The 24,034-nt window shown below is 35.3% G+C and overlaps 1 protein-coding gene across 12 annotated transcripts in view; it reads left to right on the forward strand.

Annotated features, from left to right (window-relative positions):
- Positions 1–1,314: 1,314 nt before the first annotated feature.
- The window catches only part of LOC124302383 (actin-binding LIM protein 2), a 37,565-nt gene continuing 14,845 nt past the window's right edge, over positions 1,315–24,034 (forward strand). For 8 of the 12 annotated variants that reach the window (XR_006907768.1, XM_046758563.1, XM_046758731.1 and 5 more), the window contains exons 1-10: positions 4,506–4,650; positions 8,768–8,928; positions 9,176–9,341; positions 12,542–12,776; positions 12,947–13,268; positions 17,144–17,215; positions 17,958–18,141; positions 18,421–18,686; positions 19,896–20,157; positions 21,192–21,278. Coding sequence is in view for 11 of the 12 variants with exons in the window: in XM_046758563.1 (XP_046614519.1) it covers positions 4,509–4,650; positions 8,768–8,928; positions 9,176–9,341; positions 12,542–12,776; positions 12,947–13,268; positions 17,144–17,215; positions 17,958–18,141; positions 18,421–18,686; positions 19,896–20,157; positions 21,192–21,278 (1,897 nt within the window). In the remaining variant the exon portion in view is untranslated. Of the gene's footprint in view, positions 1,515–4,505; positions 4,651–8,767; positions 8,929–9,175; positions 9,342–12,541; positions 12,777–12,946; positions 13,269–17,143; positions 17,216–17,957; positions 18,142–18,420; positions 18,687–19,895; positions 20,158–21,191; positions 21,279–24,034 lie in introns of those variants that run through there. The other 4 variants (XM_046758896.1, XM_046759369.1, XM_046759432.1 and 1 more) reach the window with 2 other exon arrangements.

Raw genomic sequence — 24,034 nt, forward strand, 5'->3', positions numbered from 1 at the left:
CTTCTTCAAAAATAGTATATACAGGACTCATTTGAAGCTTTTTCGAAAATTTCAAACTTTCAGTGTTTTCAAACGTTCAGTGTAAAACTATTTGTGTTTTTACTAATTGACAGTGGAATATCACTCACAGTGAAAGTTTTGTTCGATTCATGCTAAATCTGAACCACTGCACAAATCAAGAAATAAAAAAAACTCAGGACCGAACGAACACAAATTCAGAAATGTCGGTATAAAAGTTATGTTATGAATACGTGCCTTTAGGCTGTTAACCGTTGAGACGTTGCTGTACATACATCACACAGATGTAAAAATTCAATACAATCCAGAAATGCCCCTTCTTCGTTACAACTCTGGTGGTATATTCTCTCTGGACTTTCCTCGTCCATTGGCTCACAGAATATGCAAAAAAAAGGACAACGTTGTTACTTTTATGGATTTTTATAGACTGAAGAACAGATTTAAAAAGAAATGTTTTCGTATCGTAAGGTGATTTAAAACGATATTTTTTAAATATTTTTTACGATTGTCCTATACAACGACACATGCAAGGTAAGCTAGCAGGAAAGATTTTTAAACTGAAATTTGATTAATGATTTTCTGGAATATTGATAGTAAAATTGGAAAATGCACTATAAATAATCGATGTTTGAAAAACAATGTGCAAAATTAGTATTCGAAAGAATTTATATAATTTATATAATTGTTTCCCAACCGAATTTATAGTGAAACAGTAGTTGATTTTGTCTCTAACGCAAGTGAAACAATGGTTGCGTTAAGTGAACGTCAAATAAAATACACTCATTTACCGTTAAAAGTTAAAATTATATTAAGATTGGAGTAGGCTCATGTTGGTAAGGATATTGGTAATTGTCGAATACGCAATTAACATGGTGAATGAATCTAATAATTGGTCGAACCTAACAATGGTTATTTCAAATTTACCGGTAAGAAACTTGCTCACCGGGGTTCACACGAGTTCATGAAAAGTGTGCCGAATCGTCACAGGCGAACCCCATTGGCCGTCAGCGGCGTCACGTATGTGTTTAAAGGTAGGGGTTTGAGGTCGAGAAATATAAGACTAGACTAGACGGGTACATGCAGCATATTTCGTATCGCATTATGCAAGCGATAAAATTGTCACTTCCATCGCCCAAGACCCAAGCGATGGTTATTTTTAACAGCTGTAGAAATACCCTGGAAATTTCAATTCTCATAGACGAAATCAAAATTCGATTGAAATTATGCCCGGTGACACATAGCACCTCCCCTCCCTATGTCGCCCCCCTCTATAGCAGTTGTCCCCACTCGCCATGCTGCCTGCGCGCTTCTAACTGTGCAGTGATGTCGGACAACGAACGTGCCGTGAAATGATTGTTCTTCGACTTTAAATGATTTTTCTATGTGAGATTAGAATATCTTTTTACATAATTGTGATTCGTGGTTTGTCATGACTATCTGAGATTTGTGGCTGATTTTTCTTGGTGTCTCGACTATTGTAAAGGGTTGAAAAATGGGTAAGTCCAAGTGCCGGCTTTAACTGTAGCCTGCATACGCCCCTACAAGATTGCTTGTACTAACATTCCTACCTATTATTCACAATATTCTGCTACTGAGACGCGTCAACGGTGACTGATGTTTTTACTATATCCGTACCAATACTGTAATTAGGAAATTATCTTGGATTGACCTTCCTATGTTTGTTATTTGTCTTGGTTTACCCAATTCCCTATTATTTATCCCATTTTTACGTTAGTATTGCTATTTACGTCTGACCTGCATTCCTATTCCAAGGGTTGGGCACATTTAATTCAATTTCTTTCACTGCATTTTCTCAAAGCTTTTCTTCAGTTCGTAGTTGATTCCACGAATTTATGCATTAGCTGAATTATATCTTTTTATTCATATCATTCATTACAGTCGTAACCATGATTATTATCAATTAATTTTTCCCACGGATTGCGCGTTTATATTTGTGAGCCGTATGTATAGGAACCTAGATACGTGTATACACGTAGCACTTATAATAGAGGTCTCGGAGTCCTAACTGACCCGAAATAATCGTTACAGTATGAAAAACTTTGAATCAATATTCAAAATTGGCTATTGATTTTTCGTGCCCTATGTATCTCCAAATGTCTATGGCACAAGGGGTGCACGTATGCCATTGAATCATTGTAACGCTGTATTGTCGCAATGTAGAAATACGGCGATTCTGGATCGCGAAACGGGTAATATTACAGATTTGGTTGGATTTCGGTGTATAATGATATTTGACGAACCACTTTATTCGCAGTTTGCGAACACGCGATGCTTCCTTGTTTTTTCGGTTTATCCTCCTTACGTCAAATGCCCCATATTAAAGATCGAAAAGTTTAAAAATGTCTGTGCTAACAAGTTGCAGACGTTATACGTGTAATATACACGATACAGGCCATTATAGACCCACGTAAACGTACCCACCTACCTACACTTATGTACATACCTTATACCATTGAAACGGCACATTACGTAACGTTCAGGCACAGTGGACGACGGGTTTATTTAAGCTATATTTAAAATTGCTTTATCTAAATTTCGAAGAATCTGATAAGATAAAAGGGTTTCGTAGACTTTGCCAATGGCATGTTTGTTGGCGATACATAGTTTTAGTTTAGTACGTGCCCAGTGTAAACGTGCTGGTTATTAACCTCCTGTTTATTATTATACACAAATACATACGGTATGTTATGATCTAAAATAGAGATTTCTAAGTCTGTAGAAAATGAATCTCTGAACCGATGTCTTACCGAATGCCACAACCATTGATACCATTCAGCACGATGTAGTTAGATGTTCTTGTAGTGGTATACGCAGATGGTGTCAAATTCGCTATATTCGCATCTTAGGACGAGAACCGAACGGACGCTATTCATAATGACTGGGTTACAGAGAAAACCACATGAATGTAACGATTCGTTCATATTCAAGTTATTACACACTACGCTGCGAGAAGTTTGTAATTCAAGACGTTGCAATCTTATCTTAACTTAGAGTCAGATAGCGACTGGATATTTTATACAGTTCGTTATTAGCAAGTACTATCAAACTGTCGATGGAACTAAGAACAAATAGTGATTGATTTCGATGTAAAATTGTTTTCATTTCAAAAGAGAATAGCGTGTTACATTTTTTTTTCAACGTTTCACCTGTAAAACTAATGATTGCATGTAATTTTTTTGTAATTGCATCTTTCGTACAGACATTTTCATCGAATGTCTATTTGTGGTATTTGTAACGTTATGTATTTGTAAAGTTATATTTGCAATCCGCAGTTCGGGGGAGTTATATGCTACGATATATCAGAAAATGGTAAAATCAACACGAATGATGTCACAACTAGGAGAAATTTGCTTATCATCGCATATCTCAAAATTTTTTACTTCCGACTGAACACGAAGACTCTTGTGATTTTTACCGTTAGCCGAACTATAAATAATCCTTCCCGGTGTAACATAGTCGAAGGTCAAAAACTTGTATGAAAAAGCATACGCAGTCTCCGTCAATCAATCATGTCTAATGGCGAAACGAAAAATGTTCATACATCCAGTGCCTCGAATGAGATGAGGTTGGAGTTCTATGTGACGTGGAGTTACACGTTACGTTAGTGTAACAATACATATTTTGGGACGATAAATCGTTGTTTCGCAACTGCAGGATTGTCTGAGATTTGGTACACTGTAATCATGAAAAAAATACTCATATTCTGCAAACTTCAACTACTTCGGTCTCATTGTAATTTGCGATATGGCGGTTATGTCTGAACGTATCGTCACGTAAAACAAGTCGGTTGTGAAGTCGCGTTATGAAATTCTGGGAGTTTGAATGAAGAAGGGTGGGCTGACGGATGGTGCGCAGGCCAACCATGTTTATCCTGCAGCAAATTAGTTGTATTACGAAGCAATTGGACATTGCACGAAATTGAGGAGGAAGATTCGAGTGGGTATTTTCAGTCTGCAATTTTTGCTGCATTCACAAGAACGGTATTAGGTAGTGCGAGCTTCGTACATCCTGAGGTAACCTCGAGTTACCAATTATAACAGTTAATCGTTTGGATTGTTTTTCACGCCTTTATCTTATCGCTAGCGGGTTAGAGCCGAGGCAGACGAGGTGTGGAGTCGCCGCCGCACCTCGAGAAATACGTGCGTCCCTCACCTTCGGACTTACATAACTGCCGTAGGATTATTGCTGGAAACAACATATAAACCTGCGTGAATCAGTATATATATATATATATATATATATATATATATATATATGTATATATGTGTATATCATCCATATATATATTTGCTATATATATATATATAGCAAAAATATAAAATCTCTTATTCCTGGTCTGTGTGTGTGTATATATATATGACATGATATGACACGATTCACCTAGGTTTATATGTCATTTTCAGCAATAATCCTGTTGCACTTATGTAAGTCTGCATGTGTGTGAGCGTGCGTGTGTGTGCGTATACCAAATGAAGACCAAGATGGACGAAAAGCTTACCTTGATGGAGAGCAAAAATATAAAATCTCCTTCTCCCGGTATAGGTGTGGCTAATAATAATAATAATAATCAGACAAAAAGTGCCGAGGATACAAGGAAGCTTTTCAAAAAGGGTGAGAATTCCTACCATTATCATCCGTGTGTCAGTGCAATGTTCAACATAGTTCTAATACTAGGTCTGAGATTACGATACGCTTCGTAGACATGATTTTTTTTCCGTATTACAATTACCAGTTTTTGGGGGAAATGTACGTAATGTTACGGAATATTCAAGTACCTTGGGTATGATGACAAAAACGCCGTAAAGGTGTCCTTGTACTGATCATTTAGCATTATACGAAATTTGTTAATATGCAATTATAAGAGGCTACGTATGTAAGAATCGTACACAGTTGCTAGAAGCTGACATTACAGCCGACCTCAGAAGTGCATTAGGTCATTATATTTGACCCCACTTGACAGCATCCTATTTAACTCCATGTCTGAATTGTATTAACATATCATTAAGAATTATAGTGGCATTCGGTCACATATATTTCGCATGTGTTAAAAAATATAGGAATGAGTTCAGGAACGAGAAAAAAGAGTGAAAACGAAAATAGCAGCGCGGAAACAGTAATTTAGCCAGTCCGATGAAGAGTTCAGCGTTTACAACATATGACGTCATGTTAAGTGTTATTATGATGTCACCATGTATTTTTAAACCGTTGTAGCGAGAAGGCTTAATACATTATACATAGATATATATTACCAACAAGCACATACATGCATATACTAGATACTTATATGTGTACGGTTTCGATCGTTTACGCAGTTATGGATATTTGCTCTCGATTCGCTCCTTCTTACTTGTTGCACCAACAATTGAAGGCCTGTTGCAAATACCGAAAACGGGTAAAACATTGATAATTATCCACTTGAAACTCGAGTATATGCAATTTTACGTATTACTGAAACTTTTAAAAATATCAGAGGTCAATTGTGCCACACTTGTAGAGTTCGTCAATTGGTTGATGAGTGAATCTGCGATTTGATTAATTAAACGACGATAAAAGTACGTAACAATGAAAAATATCGAAAGTACACCATGTCAGAGTATAAAGGCAGATCACTCTGTGCCAAATTCTATGAGCACATCATGAACCGCAGAATTGGTAAAACCACTGTATAATCACTCGTCAATTTTATTTTGGAGACAATTTACTGCTGCATAATTTGAAAATTTGTGTCAACCGCCAGCGATAATTAATACAACGGATGTCGAAATCCTCTGCGAATATATAGGAACTTGAACAGGATCTTGAAATCGACAAAGTCCTGATTTTTATTGTTCAATATCGTCATGAAATTCTTCTCCCAGTGTCGTCGAGTGCCTTGTCGACTTTCACGGTGTTATATCTATAATGTCGAATGTTTTCTCTTTTTTTGTCGGATGTGGCCCAGTACGCCTGATCACGGCGTACGCGAGCATTGAAATTCTCGCGGCTGTTCAGAATAACATGACATACCTGATTTGTTAAATCTTTGCCGGATACATTATACTTTATTTATTCGAAAAAATTTTCTATACGAAACCTTTTTTACGTCAAGGTGGTTGTAACGGAAATTAAAAAATGAGATAAGTTGTTCATATTTACAAGAGGCATTCATCCGCAAAATATACGTCATCTATTAAAAGTTGATATACTTTTACTATTTCATTTCTGATAAAATAGGGTTCGGAGTTCGTATCTTAAACATATGCTTAGATAGAAATTGCAAAAAATAAGTGAAATTGTCGTACCCCTCCTTGAGAAAAACATTTGACATTCATATCAAAACCTATTAGATCATGTATTGTATTTTTTTTCATAATTAGATAACGTGTTCATAAGTTTTCATCGTGCCATATATGAAAAATATTCTAAAGACTGTGAGGTATAAGCGACTCTGTACCTCTTTTGCTCTCTTAGAAGGAACCTTCACGCGTCACCGCGCGTTTCACTCGCACTATTTCGCCGCGCCGCACGCTGGCCCGCTTACGTAGTTGTCATGATTTTGACGTTACAACCTCCTTAACTCCGCGGATTCGACAACTCTATTCACATGGAAGATTGGGAAAATTAGAGAAATTTTCAAACTAATGATAATATTGGATAACTTTGATATAAAGCCTGTAATACAATTTTATTGTCCTAGTAATTTGCCCATTGCAAAAATTACTTGTTTGGGATCCACTGTATGCAAGGTATCCCGTTTTAAACGAGTCATGACGACATCTTTAAAACTGAGCGTGGTTCACGAAAAAGTTTTAGATCAAAGTTGTTCGGTTTCAAATGCCAAAGCTGTTGAATTATTATATAAAACTATTGAGAAGTTGACGTGCTTGTAGGTCGTGCCGAATTTAAGAAATCGAGATAGGTTTGGCATGGTATCTTGCCAGTCATCTCAAACGTCAAATACTATTTGCTTTGAGAATGTTGAATATTATTTGTTTTGATAACGTTTGGGTTGGCTGTGACGGTATACGATCACTGAACTCTCATACGATTGTTGCATTTCAGCTGATACTACAGCGGATACGATGCTTAACCTAAAATGCGAGCTGTAACTCTAGTTACTTAAAAAGGCGCATGTATTGTTCCGCAGATAGAGAACCTCACTGTACACGTCCTTAGTCAACGTTGAAATCAACAAAATAAGCAGTTCTTAAATACAATAAAAACGGGCACGTGACATATCGTGAAAAACTACAGCAGTGCTAATAATAACATATAAGGGATACAGCGATACCCGAATTCCAACTTTTCAAGTTCCCAAAAAATCTATGAGGTTGAAGTTAATAACTTTACTGTAACAAGGCTTGTTTAAGAAATATCGTTACTTCGCACCTTTAGGATTATCTGAGTAGACCACAATAAACAAAACATATTCATAATTTGGAAAACCAACTTCTTGAAAGTCATTCCTACTTGAACTTTAATTTGTGAAAAAACCAAGTTTGATTTGCGAAAGGTAGTTTACTAAATGTGACGTAGTACGTAAATAATTTACTGCTTTCAATAAATGTGTATTGTTACACGCAGTATTTTGTCAAGTAGTACGCACTTGTCACAAATTTTATAATTTTATTAATGTAAATGCTTCAATTAAGTCCGCATTATCCACTGAGGTTTTCTTGGTAACATTTAGTCAGGATAACTTACGGTTAGGTTATAGCATTGAATGATTTGTTATTGAAGTATACCGTGGAACTGTGAAGTATATATATTACGTGTCAAGACTCAATTTGCTGCTGAATGTTTCCTGCACTTTAGTAGATAACTGTTAGACGATAGACTGAAGAATTCAGTCAGCGCATGAGATTTTCTGTGCATTCAATGTGCCTACTTATTGTAGACCAGGAAGTATAGGTAGGAGATCCAACTTGGCTTATATATACATCGAGTAACTACATCCTATTCAAGAGTGTCAGCTCTGGGCAATATTCCCTGCAGCTTCAGGGGGCTAAGTGGGCCAAGTGTTCGGTGGTGAAATACATAGTTTATTGATCAACGAAGACTGCTGTGGTGCCTGGTCGATAATAGTACATTTACTGTCTGTCAATACATCAAACAAAGAAGGGTAACATTATTATCGGTATGGCAGTTAGCTGTATTGGCACTACAGATCGCTTACTGATCTACAATCGTTGATGTAGGTCTTTTTTCTTCTCGTTTCATTCATCAAGGCTATCGTGGAAAGTATAAATGCACTATTAAACACCCAAAAGATTGAATTTTGGAAACCAATGCTTCTATGTGGTGCTTCAATTTACTCCATTATTAATCCATTTGAAATATTACTAATATACTTCTTAAAGAAATACTTAAGTTTGTTGATTTTTCTATTGTTTTGTATGATGTTCATCATGACCTTATGTGAGGTCGACAAAGAAGTGTGTTGCTTCATCTCTATTCAAATAGGAAAATACTTAATCAATTCCAGACCCCGTCACTTACAAAATATCAATATTAGACCGTGAACATCATATTATCTATAATATCATATTTGAGGGTAGTAAAAAGGGTAGATCAAAAGTGAAAAGACAGTTTTCATTTTTTGCATAGAAATCCTTCTCTATTTGCAGTAAATCTACTTAAATAAATGACAAATTTGTTCAATCAATTTACGTGTAGTAAATTGAGTTTTATACTACTATCAAACTACAGAAATTTTAAATTGTGATTTTTTATGAATTTTTTCTTCTAGGTAAAACTCTCTGCCAAGCTTGTAATAAGAAGTGTAGCGGAGAAGTTCTACGAGTGCAGGACAAGTACTTTCACATCGGTTGCTTCAAGTGTGCGCAGTGCAATTCCAGTTTAGCTCAGGGTGGATTTTTTGCTCGTGAAGGCTCCTACTATTGTACTAAGGTAACAATTAAGATCACAGTATTTAATATCATATGGTTTGCTATTGTCTATAAGTATTGTATTCTTGGATAAAATAATCATAGGTCGAAATCACTGCTGGTTCAAACATAAAATACTGCAAGGTTTAAATGTATGATTATGTGATTAAGAATATTGGTGATACATTAAAATGAAGTTAATGTAAAATAATTGAAACCGTGTATACAATGTTTAACTTGGTCACTTTTAATCATTTTTTTGTATATAGGATTATCGCGAGCGCTGGGGCACTAAGTGTGCTGGTTGTGGCGAGTATGTTGAAGGTGATGTTGTAACTGCTGGAGAAAAACACGCATTTCATCCTAACTGCTTCCACTGTCAACGATGCCGGCAACCATTGCTTGGCCAAGGAGCTAAGGTCACATTGGTACAAGGTATGCCAAGCTATTCACTCCTCCAGCAGTTTTAATTATAAAGAATTAAGTTTCTGGTGGCATGATATGTAAAATACATAAATTCATAATTTGTACCTGCCTCTTGTGGCCTTATAATTGGTCAGTTGATAAAAAACTGGCAATGCCGTAGCTACGGATTATGAAGCCTGGGGCTGATCAAAATGCCAGCACTCCAACTCTAAAAATGACAATAAAACTTAGTCCGTACGCCAAGTACGTTTGAGTATGGAAAACAAGATCATTCGATAGATCATTTTAGGGTAATTCCGGGTGAGATGGCCATAGGTGAGAGATGGCCCACAGTATTGTCCAATATAGTAAAGTACATAAGAAACTATACTGTGAGCCATCTCTTACCTATGGTCATCTCACCCGGAATTACTCTACATTTAGTTTTTTTTGTTAGTAGTTTTCTGATACGAGAAACCCAGATCTAAAATATTTTTTTTCTTAAAATGGTCTGCTTTTCCGTTGTAAACAATTTCACTGCTTATGTTGCGATAGTAACTAAACTACAAGTGCTATTGAAAGAATATTTAAAACAAAACATGTTTTACTTGAAATTTTCCATGAAATTGGTTTTACACATGGTGTAAGTATACAGGGTGTGCTCTAAACGGAGATAGGTACGCATCAGTAGTCGAGCGTGCATCAACAAGATGGCGCTAACCGCTGCCTGCTGTGTACTCGGTTGCCTACATGTCGGCGCTTAGTGAAATTTTTTTAACCGGTCACATCTCGCGAACGCGACTTCGGAGACTACATGTTCCTTGGGTTAATTTTTACATACCTCGACCGCCTCTGTATTCCCTATCAGTTTGGTCACTAGATGCTGGGTTACCCTGTATAATTACACCATGATTTCATACATTTTTTTGTTTTTTTTTTTACCCTCAATAGTTAGTGATGGAATTTATCTTGATTGTTGACTGCAGTCTGAAGGAGAATAACGACTATAATAGTCAGTTGTTATACGAAATATTTATTTCTCTTCTGATGATTATCATATATTTTGGACTTCTAACAATCAACATGTAGTTGTTCATGGTTGGTGTAACAGCTGCGAAATGAATTCAGAACGTATTTCTCTACTGTCGAAAAACGTCAGGAAAGAAATAAATATTTCGTTTAACAACTGACCGTTATGCCTGTTATTCTCCTTTACACTTGATAGTTATTGAAATATTTGAAATTGAAATTTATATTTCTATATGCTTTCCTTTCTTCACTTTGTCATTCATACTGCTACTGAATGTTTTATCATTATTATGTAGGTAACTAATAAAGATAGGAAAAAAGTGAGCAAAACGATATTTATTAAAATTCTATTAATAAAGACCAAAATTTTAAGTATGCACCTTTTTGGATTTATCAGTTTATCCGTTCAGCACTTACAGTTGAACCACTATAGCACTATAAATAATTAAACATTTATAACAAAGAAACGGGCCATTTGCAGAGAAAACAAGTCTTAGATTTGAACATTCAATTTGGACATCATTTATAGAACAACTTGTTCTTATTATGTTGAATGCAGTAGCGAAAATATTTTTTTGCAACACCTGCATGGAAAGTCCATTTTTATGCACCATTTACAAGCATCGAAAGTAGTCTTTTATACACATGTGCGGGAAAAACTTTCGCGCATTGCTAGGGGTGTCAGAAAAAAACCTTCGCACATTGCCGGCGGTATAAGATAAACCTTCGCACATTGCTAGCGGTGTACGAAAAAGACGGTTCGCGCGGTCTGTTAGAAGTCCGCTTTTCCAAGGTTTTCGGACTTTTTGATACTTTGACTGGTTTCATTTTATTATGTCGGACTTTCCATTACAGGTGTAACAAAAAATAGAGTTCGATACACGTGCGAAAGTTGGCAATACATATCTCGTGTGAATGCGCCACACTCGCCCTTCAACTCGTCTACGGGCTCGTGCTGCGCCTTCACGCTTGTGCGGGCATTGCCACCTTCGCGCACTAGTATCAAAAAACACTATTGTTGATTCCGTTTCAAAAAACCTGCAAAAAAGAAGCAACTAGTAGTAATGTCACCACGTGATCCAGTCTGTTAGTTTAGAATCCCATAGCCTTAGTGCCTTTGCACCAACTGTAAGTACAGGGCATCCGAGTGTGTTAGCTAGTTCTACTTCATACCTATATATTGTACATACAGAAAATACATTTTGAGTTGTTAACGGTACCAGGCTAATCATATTTTTTTTTTTTACCCTGGAGAAACAGTGCCCCCTGCAAAAGAGCACCCTGCTTGCTGACCCTTAGCTATGGTGCTGATTGATTGGCGTACTGGTTATCGGTAGCTGCATTACCTTTCTAATGCTAAAGAATTAAAACCACTTATTGCAGTCTTCATATATTAGTTGGGAAATGAGTTAACGAAATAAAAATTGTGGAAGTGTAATAGAGTTTGTCTATTCAGTTCAGTTATTGGGTAATTTGAAATGCTCAATACTTTCGAGGCACTTGGCAACATTCATTTGGTATATGGGAAAGTGCTATACAATTGCAGGATAGCTGTGCGTCTTTACTAGGAAAGATTTCCCAACAGACTTCACCTTTGTTTGCACATTTTCAAAGGATTCGGTCAACGAATCTCTGAAGTTAAACAAATGGAATTGATGTATTAGGAGACATGCGTGCGCGGTAGAATTTCAAGTGAATTTGCTCGACTGTCTGGCTACAGAGCCTACCTGCGGGCATTGGTTCTGAACCCCTTTTGACGGGCTACCTGACCACGGGTTACCTGTTAAACATATCTTGTCTTGGCAACCCCTATAACCTTTTAAAGTTTGATATCACTACTCTGAAATACCTTGTATAACAGTTGGAACAAACGTGTACATGAGTCAAAATGCATCTAGCATGATAACAATTTCAATAGTATTTCAACATAGTATATACAAAATCATTTTTTATGCAGAACGAAAATGTTTCACGAGCATGAAACAGTTTAGTTAATTTAATTTGATATTACACTTGAAAGGATTGTCACATGCGCCTTTTTCGTACCATAATATCGTGTTGTGCACTCTATATCATTAATTTCTTGGCTTATCCACCGAAAAAACTGCTATTTATTCATATTCAATAATTATGCTTTTCCTTAAACCATAAATATTTTTTCACAAATTCAAAGTAATATGTGAAAATTATTTTTACCAAAGGGCAAGCATTGTGTCATCGATGCGTCAGTATACCGGTACGGGAGGCTTCTACTCCAATAAATAATAGTGGACCCCCGCCAGGACTAGAAAGCCAGATTGATCCAGGTGCCTGCGCTGGGTGTAGACAGCAGTTACGAGAGGGTCAAGCTTTGGTAGCCTTGGATCGGCAGTGGCACGTTTGGTGCTTCAAGTGTCATAGTTGTGATACTGTATTGCACGGAGAATACATGGGCAAGTATGTATCGATTAGTCTTTTACCATCATTCCAATTTAACTGAACAGTCCGAAGATTAGATAACGTAGATTAAATTTCACTTTATTTCGTTGACGTGGAAGGAAATGTACACAGTATTTCTGAGTTTTTACAACATCTGAGAGTCTTTTTTCATTTCGATATCTAATTAGGGATGGGGTACCGTACTGTGAAAAAGATTACCAGAAGCAGTTTGGAGTCAAGTGTGCTTACTGCAGTCGATATATAAGTGGAAAAGTATTACAAGCTGGTGAAAATCATCACTTTCATCCAACATGCGCGAGATGTACGAAATGTGGAGATCCTTTTGGGGACGGAGAAGAGATGTACTTGCAAGGCGGTGCTATTTGGCATCCCCGTTGTGGACCTGGACCTACTGGCTCTAATGGCATTATTAATGGTCATGCAGAGAACCACGTTCATACTCCACATAGAGATTCAGAACGCATTTGCAGTAGTGCTTCAGAGATGCAGGTAAGTTGTTTTATTCTGTCGAGTTTTTCAGCTGTAGAGTCTTATCCGAATTCGAATAATTGAATTATGATTATCTAACCATCTGAAGGGTCCCAAGTAAAGTTTTAAGATTTATTTCTAAGAACGCATTTTACATTACGTTAAGTGTACAAGTTTTTACTTGTTATTGAGTTTGAAAAGCAAAGGGCCTAGCCGGGGTTGCACATGAAACATGCCCCTGAACCGATGTGGATTTACTATACGCCACATTTTAGAGCTACCTCAAAAACCTGGTTTGCCCAAGTTTAAAACCTCTATCTATATTATTACGCTGGAAACTCGGAATAACGTGGATTTCCGTTTTTTCGCAATTACTACGCCATTTTTACTATAAAAAATATGAAAAAAATTTTCGCGAGATATTGAACTTTAGATAAATAAGAAATTGTTGCTGCGCGAAAATTATAAGGCCTGCAAAGGTATTAAGTAGAATTTTCGAAACCGAGCAGGTCAATCCTGTTATCAATGATGATAGTGATGAAGACTGAATACATTATGTTGTACACATTTTTTACATTATGTAATTTCAAATCTGTTTGATATACTTCTCAAACAGATGAAAAATTATTAAAGCTAAAATATTATAAAACCAAAAATGAATTTGTTCATTCATTCAGTAAATAAGGGAATATTTTTAACTATGTGAAAGAATCATGAGATCACGAAAATGTGTCCCACAGATGATTGAGTTGACATTGAGTTACTTTTCCCCCAAAAAACCATTGAAAAATTAGTTTTTGATTTTTTTAACAATGGCGCACCTTTCCGAAAAATCTGAAAAAATTACAGAAAATCAAAAATAACGCAATGAACATACTGTAAAAAAAAAAAAGCTAGTCACTCTTCAAACTTAATAAGAGATCGACAATTTAAACCTCAAAAGATTTTTCACAGCTCGAATTTGGTCCGAAAAAATTCGAAAAAATTCTGGAGTATGTACATCGATATCCGCCAGATCTTCAATTTTTTTCATATTTTTTACAGTAAAAATGGCGTAGTAATCGCGAAAAAACGGAAATCCACGTTATTCTGAGTTTCCAGCGTAATAATATAGATAGGGGTTTTAAATTTGGGCGAACCAGGTTTTTGAAGTAGCTCTAAAATGTGTCGTATAGTAAATCCACATCGGTTCACGGGCATATTTCATATGCAACCCCGGCTAGGCCCTTTTCGTAAATGAATTGCATCTGATGCGAGTAATTCATACTGCTTGTTATTTTTCTTCAAAATCTTTAAAGGGCATCTGACTAATACATAAAATCGGTATTCTTCTATAATAATGTATAATCGATGTTATCCCATAAAAATTTACACATAAAAACAGAAACGTCGAATTCCGATTATACCATTTTTTAAATTGTTACTCATTTATATGAGAATATTGGCGTAAAACCTGACATCAGATTTTGAAAAATGCTAACCCTACTTTTGCAGTAGTTCGTATTCATTTTCGAGTTCTAACGAATACTAAAGATTTCAAGTCACGCGCTATTCACAATATCTCAAATATGTTTCTGGATCATTTTATTTGAAGATTTAATACTTTTTCTTAGTTCGAGGTCCGTATATACAACAATTTGGGCGATGCAACTGTGTACAAACGGAGTATAAATGATTGCAAGAAAAATATATACTTTTTAAAAGTCGTGCGTAATGTTCATATACATGGTATCCCATTTTAAAAAACATGATCAGTCATAATAGAAAATAATTGTTTTAAGAAAAAGTGTTTTATCTAAAACTTGTATGGTTTTGAGGGGGATGTTAAATAATGCAATGAGTTGAAAGCCAGGTGACCCATCTTTCGAGAAATTTCAATCACGTTGTTGATGAAAACTGATTTTGCCCTCTAATAAAACTTGTAGCTAATAACAAAATAAATCATGACGTTATTGAATTTTGTCATTCAGGCGATTTTTCTCTGACTCATAGTGCATAGAAATTGCGTAGCGTCTCGAGGTTGCATTGCATTTGAAGAACACATGCCCGAGTGTGTGTGTGTAGACAGTCGAAGGTGAGAATCATGAGTTGGCCAGTACCATGGTATTGGATGATTCCAAACTTTCTTCAGTATGTACGTGTTAAATTATAAATTTACCAAGTGTTTGAAGATATTGCAAATGCGGCGCATCCTCGAGCCACTACCAAAATTTGAAATGCTATAACTCAGCAAAAAATCGTCTAAATAACAAGATTCAAAACCATCTGAATATTTGAATTTCTTTTTATTTTAAAAAGCAAAGCTCATCAAAAATTTTTGATTGTGGTGCTACTTTGCCTCGAACTCATAGCACTATTTAGGGTCCTCTTCAAATCGTACAAATTTTATATGAAACCTTTTACGATATGACCATTATCTTCGGATATACATATATGACCATTTTCTTTAAGATGGGACACTGGGTATAAGTAGGCTAAGTTTGTTTATTTGGTTTTTCACATAGTCGGGCACCTTTGATATCATTCTTAATTCTATTTAAGAAGAAATCGGACCAAAATTGAGTCAGTCAGAATTTAATGAGAAAATTATATTTTTGACCTTACGTAATTGAAATTTTCGTCTTGTTACTCATTTTTCCACAGTCTACCTTGTACATTGTCTAAAAAGTAGAGATCAGGCTTGAAAATGAGATGCTATTTGATTGGAATTCCATATCACATTGTAACGAAATTGGCATCCGAAACCAGTGAAATATCACTTGAGCCGATATTTCTAACCTCGTTTTCGTCCGTTGATACGCATCTGAATGCACGTAAAAAAATGTAATACCATCCACAAAGTCTTTTCCGATAGTCTACTGTTTAAATAAAAAAATGTGAAAATTAGGAAGGGTAAGATTGGAGGTTGGCACATTCAGCGCGAGATGCCCCTCACACCACGTGACATTGAATATATACATGACATTTGAATACATTTTTAATATTGGAATCTGGGAATTTGGGAATTTGCGACATTGTAGGATACCAAGTATTGGCGAAAGATATGGCTTTTGTATTTAAAACTGCTAACTTAAATTTTCGAAAGTTGTAAGCGTCATGTGTCCTCTCAGAGGATCATTTCTTATAATTTTTGTGGGTACCAGTACAAGATAAGTGAGAACACAAAAGTTCACTCGCATAGTAAATCATTGTAAATGGAAACTACTTACTTATTCCTAGACATCTGATATTTCTCAGCTGTCAAACGGGATCTATTTTTAGTTGATAATGCACGAGCAATTCCCACTTAAAGGAAGTATGTGTTCATAGTCTGCAGGCACCATCATTGATTTGAATCAATATAATATACCAACTGAATCACAAGATGAATGACACAAATAATGAGACTTTTACATATCGTTTCATGACCTTGAAGTTTGTAAAGTTATGCCACTAACATTTCAAGGTGTACATGACGAGGGAAAACAAAAAATTAACATAAAATTTGTCATTTCAGTACTTACACTTTTCATTTGTTACCCCCTCAACATTTCAGTCTCAAAGTAGTTGTATTTAATGTTTATATTTTCTTCCATTCCTGTAACGAATTTCAACTTTAATGCGTATCCATCATTTTATAGACAATTTAAGATAATACAGTCAGTTTCGAGTGCGCATTATCATTTACAGTAAAATTTTCAATCTATGTATTACTAATATCAGAATAGAAATGAAGTCAATCATATATTCACAATGATTTACAGATAGCTGTGCTTAACTAACGATATAACACACTATTTTTATTCCTTTGCACGCTTTGAATATTAATGACCACCTTTATACCGAATATCATTTTATGAGTTATTTTACTGCTTTGTTAAGTGTTATTTATTTTTCTGCACGGATGTTGTGTGTAGTTTTCAATACGGTCACGCACACCAAGTCTCAATGGATCCCTGTACAGCCCTTACAACAGCCTGAGTCGCAAGGTATGGTAAATTTTTTTTGCACTGCATACGATCCACGAAATATAAAAGTTGATTTTGTGATAATAATTATACAATGCAATGAAAACAATACTTGCATTAGCTTTTCAACTATTAAACGATGTTTGTCATTTTTTTCCATAATTTTCATTTTTAACATTTTTCTATAAATATTTTTTTGTCTGCCTTTGTACTGATAACGCTATACTTTTTCCTTTTTGATGAATAGTAACGCGAAAAAGACTGTTTTTTTCTGCTTGTTTTCAATTTATTATAAAATTATTTCCATGGTACTGGAATCTTATGCTTTGAAATCCTGTAATTAAATACATAGCAATTGAAGTAAGATTCACAAACTGCATAGTTGAATAGTTAAACTTTAAGAGATTCATATAATATACAACAACAAATGTACTGCATTGCTTTTGATAAACAAATTAGAAAACTTACAGTATACGATCAGTTTCGATGTTGAATAGATTCTCCAAAACTACTTTTGTTCAAAATATATACCTTCAAATGTATAATACAAATGTCAGCCTACAATCATCTGAAATGTTTATGGATAAATAGATATGTCTAAAAAATTCGAAGAACTCGAGTATGTCAGGGTTATGAGTGATGCCATTGATGTAATATACATTAATTTGACATTTTATAAGACCAAAAAATTTATTTCATTCTTCTCGTAAGAAAAAGAAAGGCTGCGGGAACTCTAATTAATTATTATTGTTGTTAATTATAGTACTATCCAACAAGAACTGGCAGTCCGGGATTGATCTTGAGAGAATACGGAAGAGGTGGTGAGGATGTATCTAGGATTTGTACATATTCTTATCTCACAGAGACACCGAGCCAAGGATACTTGAGGCGACCAATTCAGCCATATGATAAACCACCCACCAGCCCTCACTTCCATAGACCTAGTTGTAAGTATTTTACGACATTTAGATACAGATTATAATTCAATATTTGTATCTATGTTCGAATAAAAATGCCGTCCTAAATTCTACTGATAAAGCACAAAACAGAATAGTTTTTGAAAATATTGAATATCGTACGATGCAAAATTACTCTAGAGAGAGCATAAAAAGAGATGATTCAATCAATGTCGAAATGAAATAAAAAATAGTAACTAAACCCAATGAATCATCAGCAATGAAGAGGTTGTCGATAAAACTGTCAAATTAATGTAATGTTGTTTGCAGCTTCAAGATCAATAAGAAGTAGTGGCGGGCGCAGCAGCCGTTCTGGAATGCGTGCATTGGTTGATGCACTCAGTGACGCAAGACCCAAGTCACCTGCAGCAGTGAGTCAAGCGGACAATGAGGAGCCAATTGAATTGGCTCATTTTCCTGATGCGATGAGGCCACCGCCAGGAACACAACCTCCTATTGAAAGAGACGATTTCCCTGCTCCACCATATCCTTATACTGATCCGGAAAGGCGCAGGCGTTGGTCTGATACCTACAAAGTAAGTCATGGGGAGAGTATTTTTACAACTTGTCGTTTTAGTCATAGTCAAACGTCATAAAAGGTGAGGTCATATTGAAAATGAATCACGATCTACAGACATCGATCTTTGCTGCGTATTTTGATATGTATATACTAGGTGAGTTGAAAAAACAAATGTCAACAATCTCCTGGTTTTAAAAAATACGTCAATGAATGTATTTTTAAATCGATGTTAAAAACTGTAATTAAATAAGATCAACATAATTGATGCAATGCTTTCTGGTTACCTCTAGCACTTCTATTTGTCTGTCCAATCAATTCTTACTTATGATTTATAATTTTTTGGAGTAATGTTAATATCTATGGGAAGAAATTAGCATCCAAAATGGTAGTGTAACAACAAGAGGGTTGAGTGCAATGTTTCAGTATGATATTGATAATTTGAAATTACCCATGATGTTTTACTTCACCTACAACTAAAACTAATAGACAAGCTGTAAGAACGGAATTTTTTAATGGCACTGTATATTGCCTCTAAGGAGAGATATAACAAGATTGAAATTGCTAAGATCAGCATTTCTCTATGGAACTAATAATAAATCGATATTCGGTTTCTTACTTTTGGGCCTTCAAAGGTGAGAACAATATTTCCATTCATACAACCATTCCAGCAACCATTCATAGTAAAATAACTTTCGCTTCTAATTTTTTTGACGTGGTTTTGTCAGTAAAAGTTTGTAAACAGTAAGAAAGAAAAATCGGCCCACTCCGGGTCTAAGCTTGAAAATTTTTATACATGATGCAGGATTTTTCAGAATTTTTTTAAATTTATAATTTTGGTCGGTCGATAAAATCGTTCCTAAAAATTGTAGAAAATTAAAACTGAGTCGAAAAAAAAAATAAATAAAAAACTGAGTACCTTTCAAACTGAGAACAATCATAGAAAAAATCGCGCACCAAATCTAAGAGGTCAAGGGTAAAACCCAGGTTGAATTGTCGTGGAATGCCTCATATATAAATAACAAAGATGAGAGGGTCTGGTTTCCTATCAAGAAGCAGCATCTAATTACTTTTGTAGTCAACTAACATTCTTTTCTGAGCAATAAATTTTTGGTGCATAGAGTGATCTGTAAAACTACCATAACATATCACCACAAAATTAAAAACTTTGTTTTGTTTTGTCAGGAAATGGTAGTGGATAATGTAATACTGTTTTCAAATGTTTCAGGGTGTACCAGTCTCGGATGACGAAGATGAGGTGGATAACAAGGGATATATCCAAGAAGCTGAGCAAAAATTGAAGAAGGAGCAGGCTGAGTTGAGCAAAATTGATACAGGAATAGCCAAAGTCTTTTTGCAGGACCGTGAAAAAGATAGGGAAAATTTACGACATAGAGCAGCAAATGTCGACCCAAGGAATGCTTCGAGAACACCTTCTGCTGCTCGAGAACCGGCTTATCGGTTACGTTACGAAAGTCCCGTTGGCGCTTGTGAGTTTCTTTTGAATATTCAGTGTCTGCCTAAAAACTTTTGACCCATTTTGAAGTAAAGCATATTTGATCCCACTAAGGATTTTGTCTCCTTTTTTCCTTCTTAAAGTAAGAATGAAACAAATGAAATAGTGCGTACGCGCAACAATCCTTGAGTCTGTAAGCAGGTTAACACTATTTAAGTTTACAGTTACTTTCATTGAGATAAATTTCTAGAAACGAATTGGTATTAATCATTTCCAGTTCTTACTTCTCAATTTTCTTGTTTTTCAGTGCTGCATTGCACGGATCGGAAAGTGTAGAATCTGTTACATTCGTTCATTATTTAACGAGATTCATTAATTTATCTTCTATATCTTTATAGCAGAAGTTTGTAAACATCTCCAACGGAATATGTCTTAATTTCATTTTCAAAATACATCTGATACCTTGAATTCTTTATTATAAATTCGAAATAACTGAGCAATCTTAATAAATTGAATCATACTGTCATTTATTAAAATTGAAAAATCTCAAAACTATTGGGGACACGTATCACTGGTTGTTAGAGATATGATCTCTTAGTAAGAACTATAAATTTGTCAGGTAAGTCAGCTCAAAAAAAAAAAAAAAAGGAAAAAACAGTATATCGTGTTACAAATGTAGAAAGTGGGTGATTTTTAACAAGTGTGAAGTTTGCAACGTGTGCCAAGGCAAGCGTTGCAATTACATGAGTCCGATACCACTCATCCGCACGTGTAACACGCTCTTTTTTGCAACGGTTGTGAAGGAAAGTTTGTTCCGAGGAGTACCGAAGGTAGGGGTTAGGTAACTTATGATCAATGACAGTGCGTAAAATTCTTTCATTTGAAAGTGCGCATGCGCCACAGAAAGCCCTAATGTGTATAATACAGTATTTTAATTTCTCGCATGCACCAACGTTGTTTTGCCCCACTTTTTGAATATGGGGCACATGACTCACGCTCTACAGGCCTCATAAATCGGACTTTCCAAACATCTGTTGTATCAACTAATATTTATAATACATTTTCCAGCACCTTCGAGGAATATAGATCACGCTCGTCCATGGGAGGATGAAGATGGTGTTAGTTACAGATCTAGTGTCGGGCCTAGTTACAATGGTGAGTTTTATAAACAGAAATAATAGCTAAAAATATACTGATAATCATGTGTTTAACCATCAACATATTATCATCTCATACATGTCCACACGTTCGCACATGACACTAACAACTCACTTTATTATTGGATGTTTTATAACTGAAAGTCAGAGGTATTGTCAACTAGCAAAATATGTTGTGTGTTTCTCCAAATGATTTAAATGTTGGAAAAAAAAATGAATCAGAGAATATCGACAAAATTGTTATCTTGTGTGGCATGGTTATTGGAAAATTGTAAAAAGAGCAGAATATTCGGTCTACTTTGAGGTAGGTATGTGCCTTGGAGTTCGTAAAATGAGGCAAAACAAGAAGAACTGAATTCGATGCATACCTCTGATGATCAGGCCGAGTGTAACGTTAAATATAGACATTCAACCATCGTAAGTTAACAATGCCTTTAAAAAGGCAGTAGGGTATTCAAAATGATACGTAGATGGTATTAGACCAAGTCCAGTAGCACGAAAAACCACGCAGGTACGCCCAGTAAAAACTCACAGGTGATGTATACCGCCTCTGCATGATATTTTGCTGTATTTGTAAAATCTAATTTCACTACATAACAATGTACTCAGTTTTTACAGTCCTATTCACATTAAATCTTGTTATTTAGAATCAACAGTGTAGTAAGTTTTACGCATTATGGAGTAATCAGTTTCTATTCTAAATTGAAATCGGAATCGGCTCTTGACTTCCGATCTGTAAAAAGCATATTAATATCTAACTTGGCAATTTTATCAACGAAATTAATCAATTGTCATTATCAATAATACATTAGTGTTACAGGAAATTTGTTTTGGTGTATTTTAACCTTGAATAATTAAGTCGGTCAAAGAAGATAGGAAAACAATTATTTTAAAATAACATTTTCAAATGTAACACTTGTATTAGTCGTTTTACGCTTTTACCACCATTCTTTGCTAGCACATCAGCAAACTTATTCTTTATTGTTCTATTCTTGTATCTGAATGTTTCATATGTTTGGAAACATTATCACACAGACGAAAAACATTTGTACTAGCATGCAGCATAACGATTCGCATGATAATGAAGTCTTTAAAATTTTTAGGATTTAAATATTTTCGGGTATTAAGGTTAATGCATTTCTGAAAGCAATAGTTTAGCGTTGTTTTTCAATTGTCTGTTATGTCTGCAGAAAAACCATGAACAATAGAGATAAGGAGGCTGCACTTCGGTATTCAAAAATGTCAGTAGAATTTCTGCCGATGGTTATACTTTCGGCCTGGTGCAGACCGCTGTTAAGTTTCTGGGCAGTGATTAGCTTGTGGCCTAACACATTACACGAAGAAATTGCGAAAGACTATAATACTAGATAGCAACTATAACAGCACCCAATCATTGCCTGGAAAACCAACAGCAATATCGTTACACTCAACGAAATTATACCTGTCTACTCACTGCAATTCTACAGATGATTTTCAGTGGCTACTTTCTATGGAGTTCGGCTTACTTGTTTCTATTTATCATGAAGAAAATTATCGTTTCATTATTTCACGCATATACAAAAGATTCAATTTTTAAATTACTTCATTTTGCTCTTTGAAATTTCTTGTCAGTCGATAGCCTATCTGCAATAGTTTCATGTACTTTTAATTTCATATCTCTTTTCACAATATGGTGGGGAAGAGTAAATTAAAGTCTTTAATCATACGTAAATCGACTGGAACTGACAACCAAAGCATGGTGGCCACCCGTCTGGAAAACCGGGAAATGTCAGGGAATTTTGTATGTCAGGGAAAAGTCAGGGAAATGTCAGGGAATTGTCTGGTTGGTTAGGGACTTTTTATAGAACTCGCGGATTTCAAAAGCCTTGTCCATAAAATTGAGATGCTATCACCGCATCGTCCCAATTTTTCTTCTCTTCTTATTGACGATTATAAGCTTAGTTGTTGATTGTCACATGAATTCAGTAGTACGAGCAGACATCGGTCTGATTTATCTATGGCCATCACTGCGTGTGGAGACGCACGTTCACCGACGCCTAATAGTTTAGAAAAAACGAAGCCTCAGTTTTTTGACAATATCTCAAACAGTAAAAGCGCTAGCGAAAATTTTAAAAAGATTCTTAAAAAGGAGGAAATTTCCAATAAAAAAGTATGAGCACTCGGAATTCTATCTTCAGTATTAGCAATTTTAATTTAACACTGAACATAGGGCTCTGCGCAATTGTTAGGGCATAGACGTGCCGTGTCTAGACAGTACACCGCACAAAATAATTGTTTTGCTGTATTAAATATCAATTTAAAAAATTGGATAAATTGTGGTGTATTCTTAAAACTTAAAAGAAAAATGTCCCGTTGGAAAAGAATTTTTAAGTATATTTTTCAAAAAGTTACACATTCGTTAATTAGTCATAATTCTTCGAACCTCGATTTTCATTGCAAACAGCATAAATGTTCAAATAATAGCACTAAAAATATTTCGCTTCTCGGAGCCCCTTCTTAAATATATACTTAACAAGACCACAAAAATGGAAATTTTCATTTTTTGTCAACTTTCAAAAATCATAATGAACGGAATAAACAACTTTGAAAAACTTTTATAATTTTAATATATCTGGCCATACTTTACCTAGGTTACTGTAGGTTTTAGTGATTTCTGCACAAATTGTGCATCAAAATGTTAGGGAAAAATAATGATCTTAGTCAGGGAAAACCGGGAAATGTCAGGGAATTCCGTGATCGGAATTGAGTGGGCCA

This window comes from Neodiprion virginianus, chromosome 1 (assembly GCF_021901495.1).
Source record: "Neodiprion virginianus isolate iyNeoVirg1 chromosome 1, iyNeoVirg1.1, whole genome shotgun sequence".
NCBI classification, from domain to species: Eukaryota; Metazoa; Arthropoda; class Insecta; order Hymenoptera; family Diprionidae; genus Neodiprion; species Neodiprion virginianus.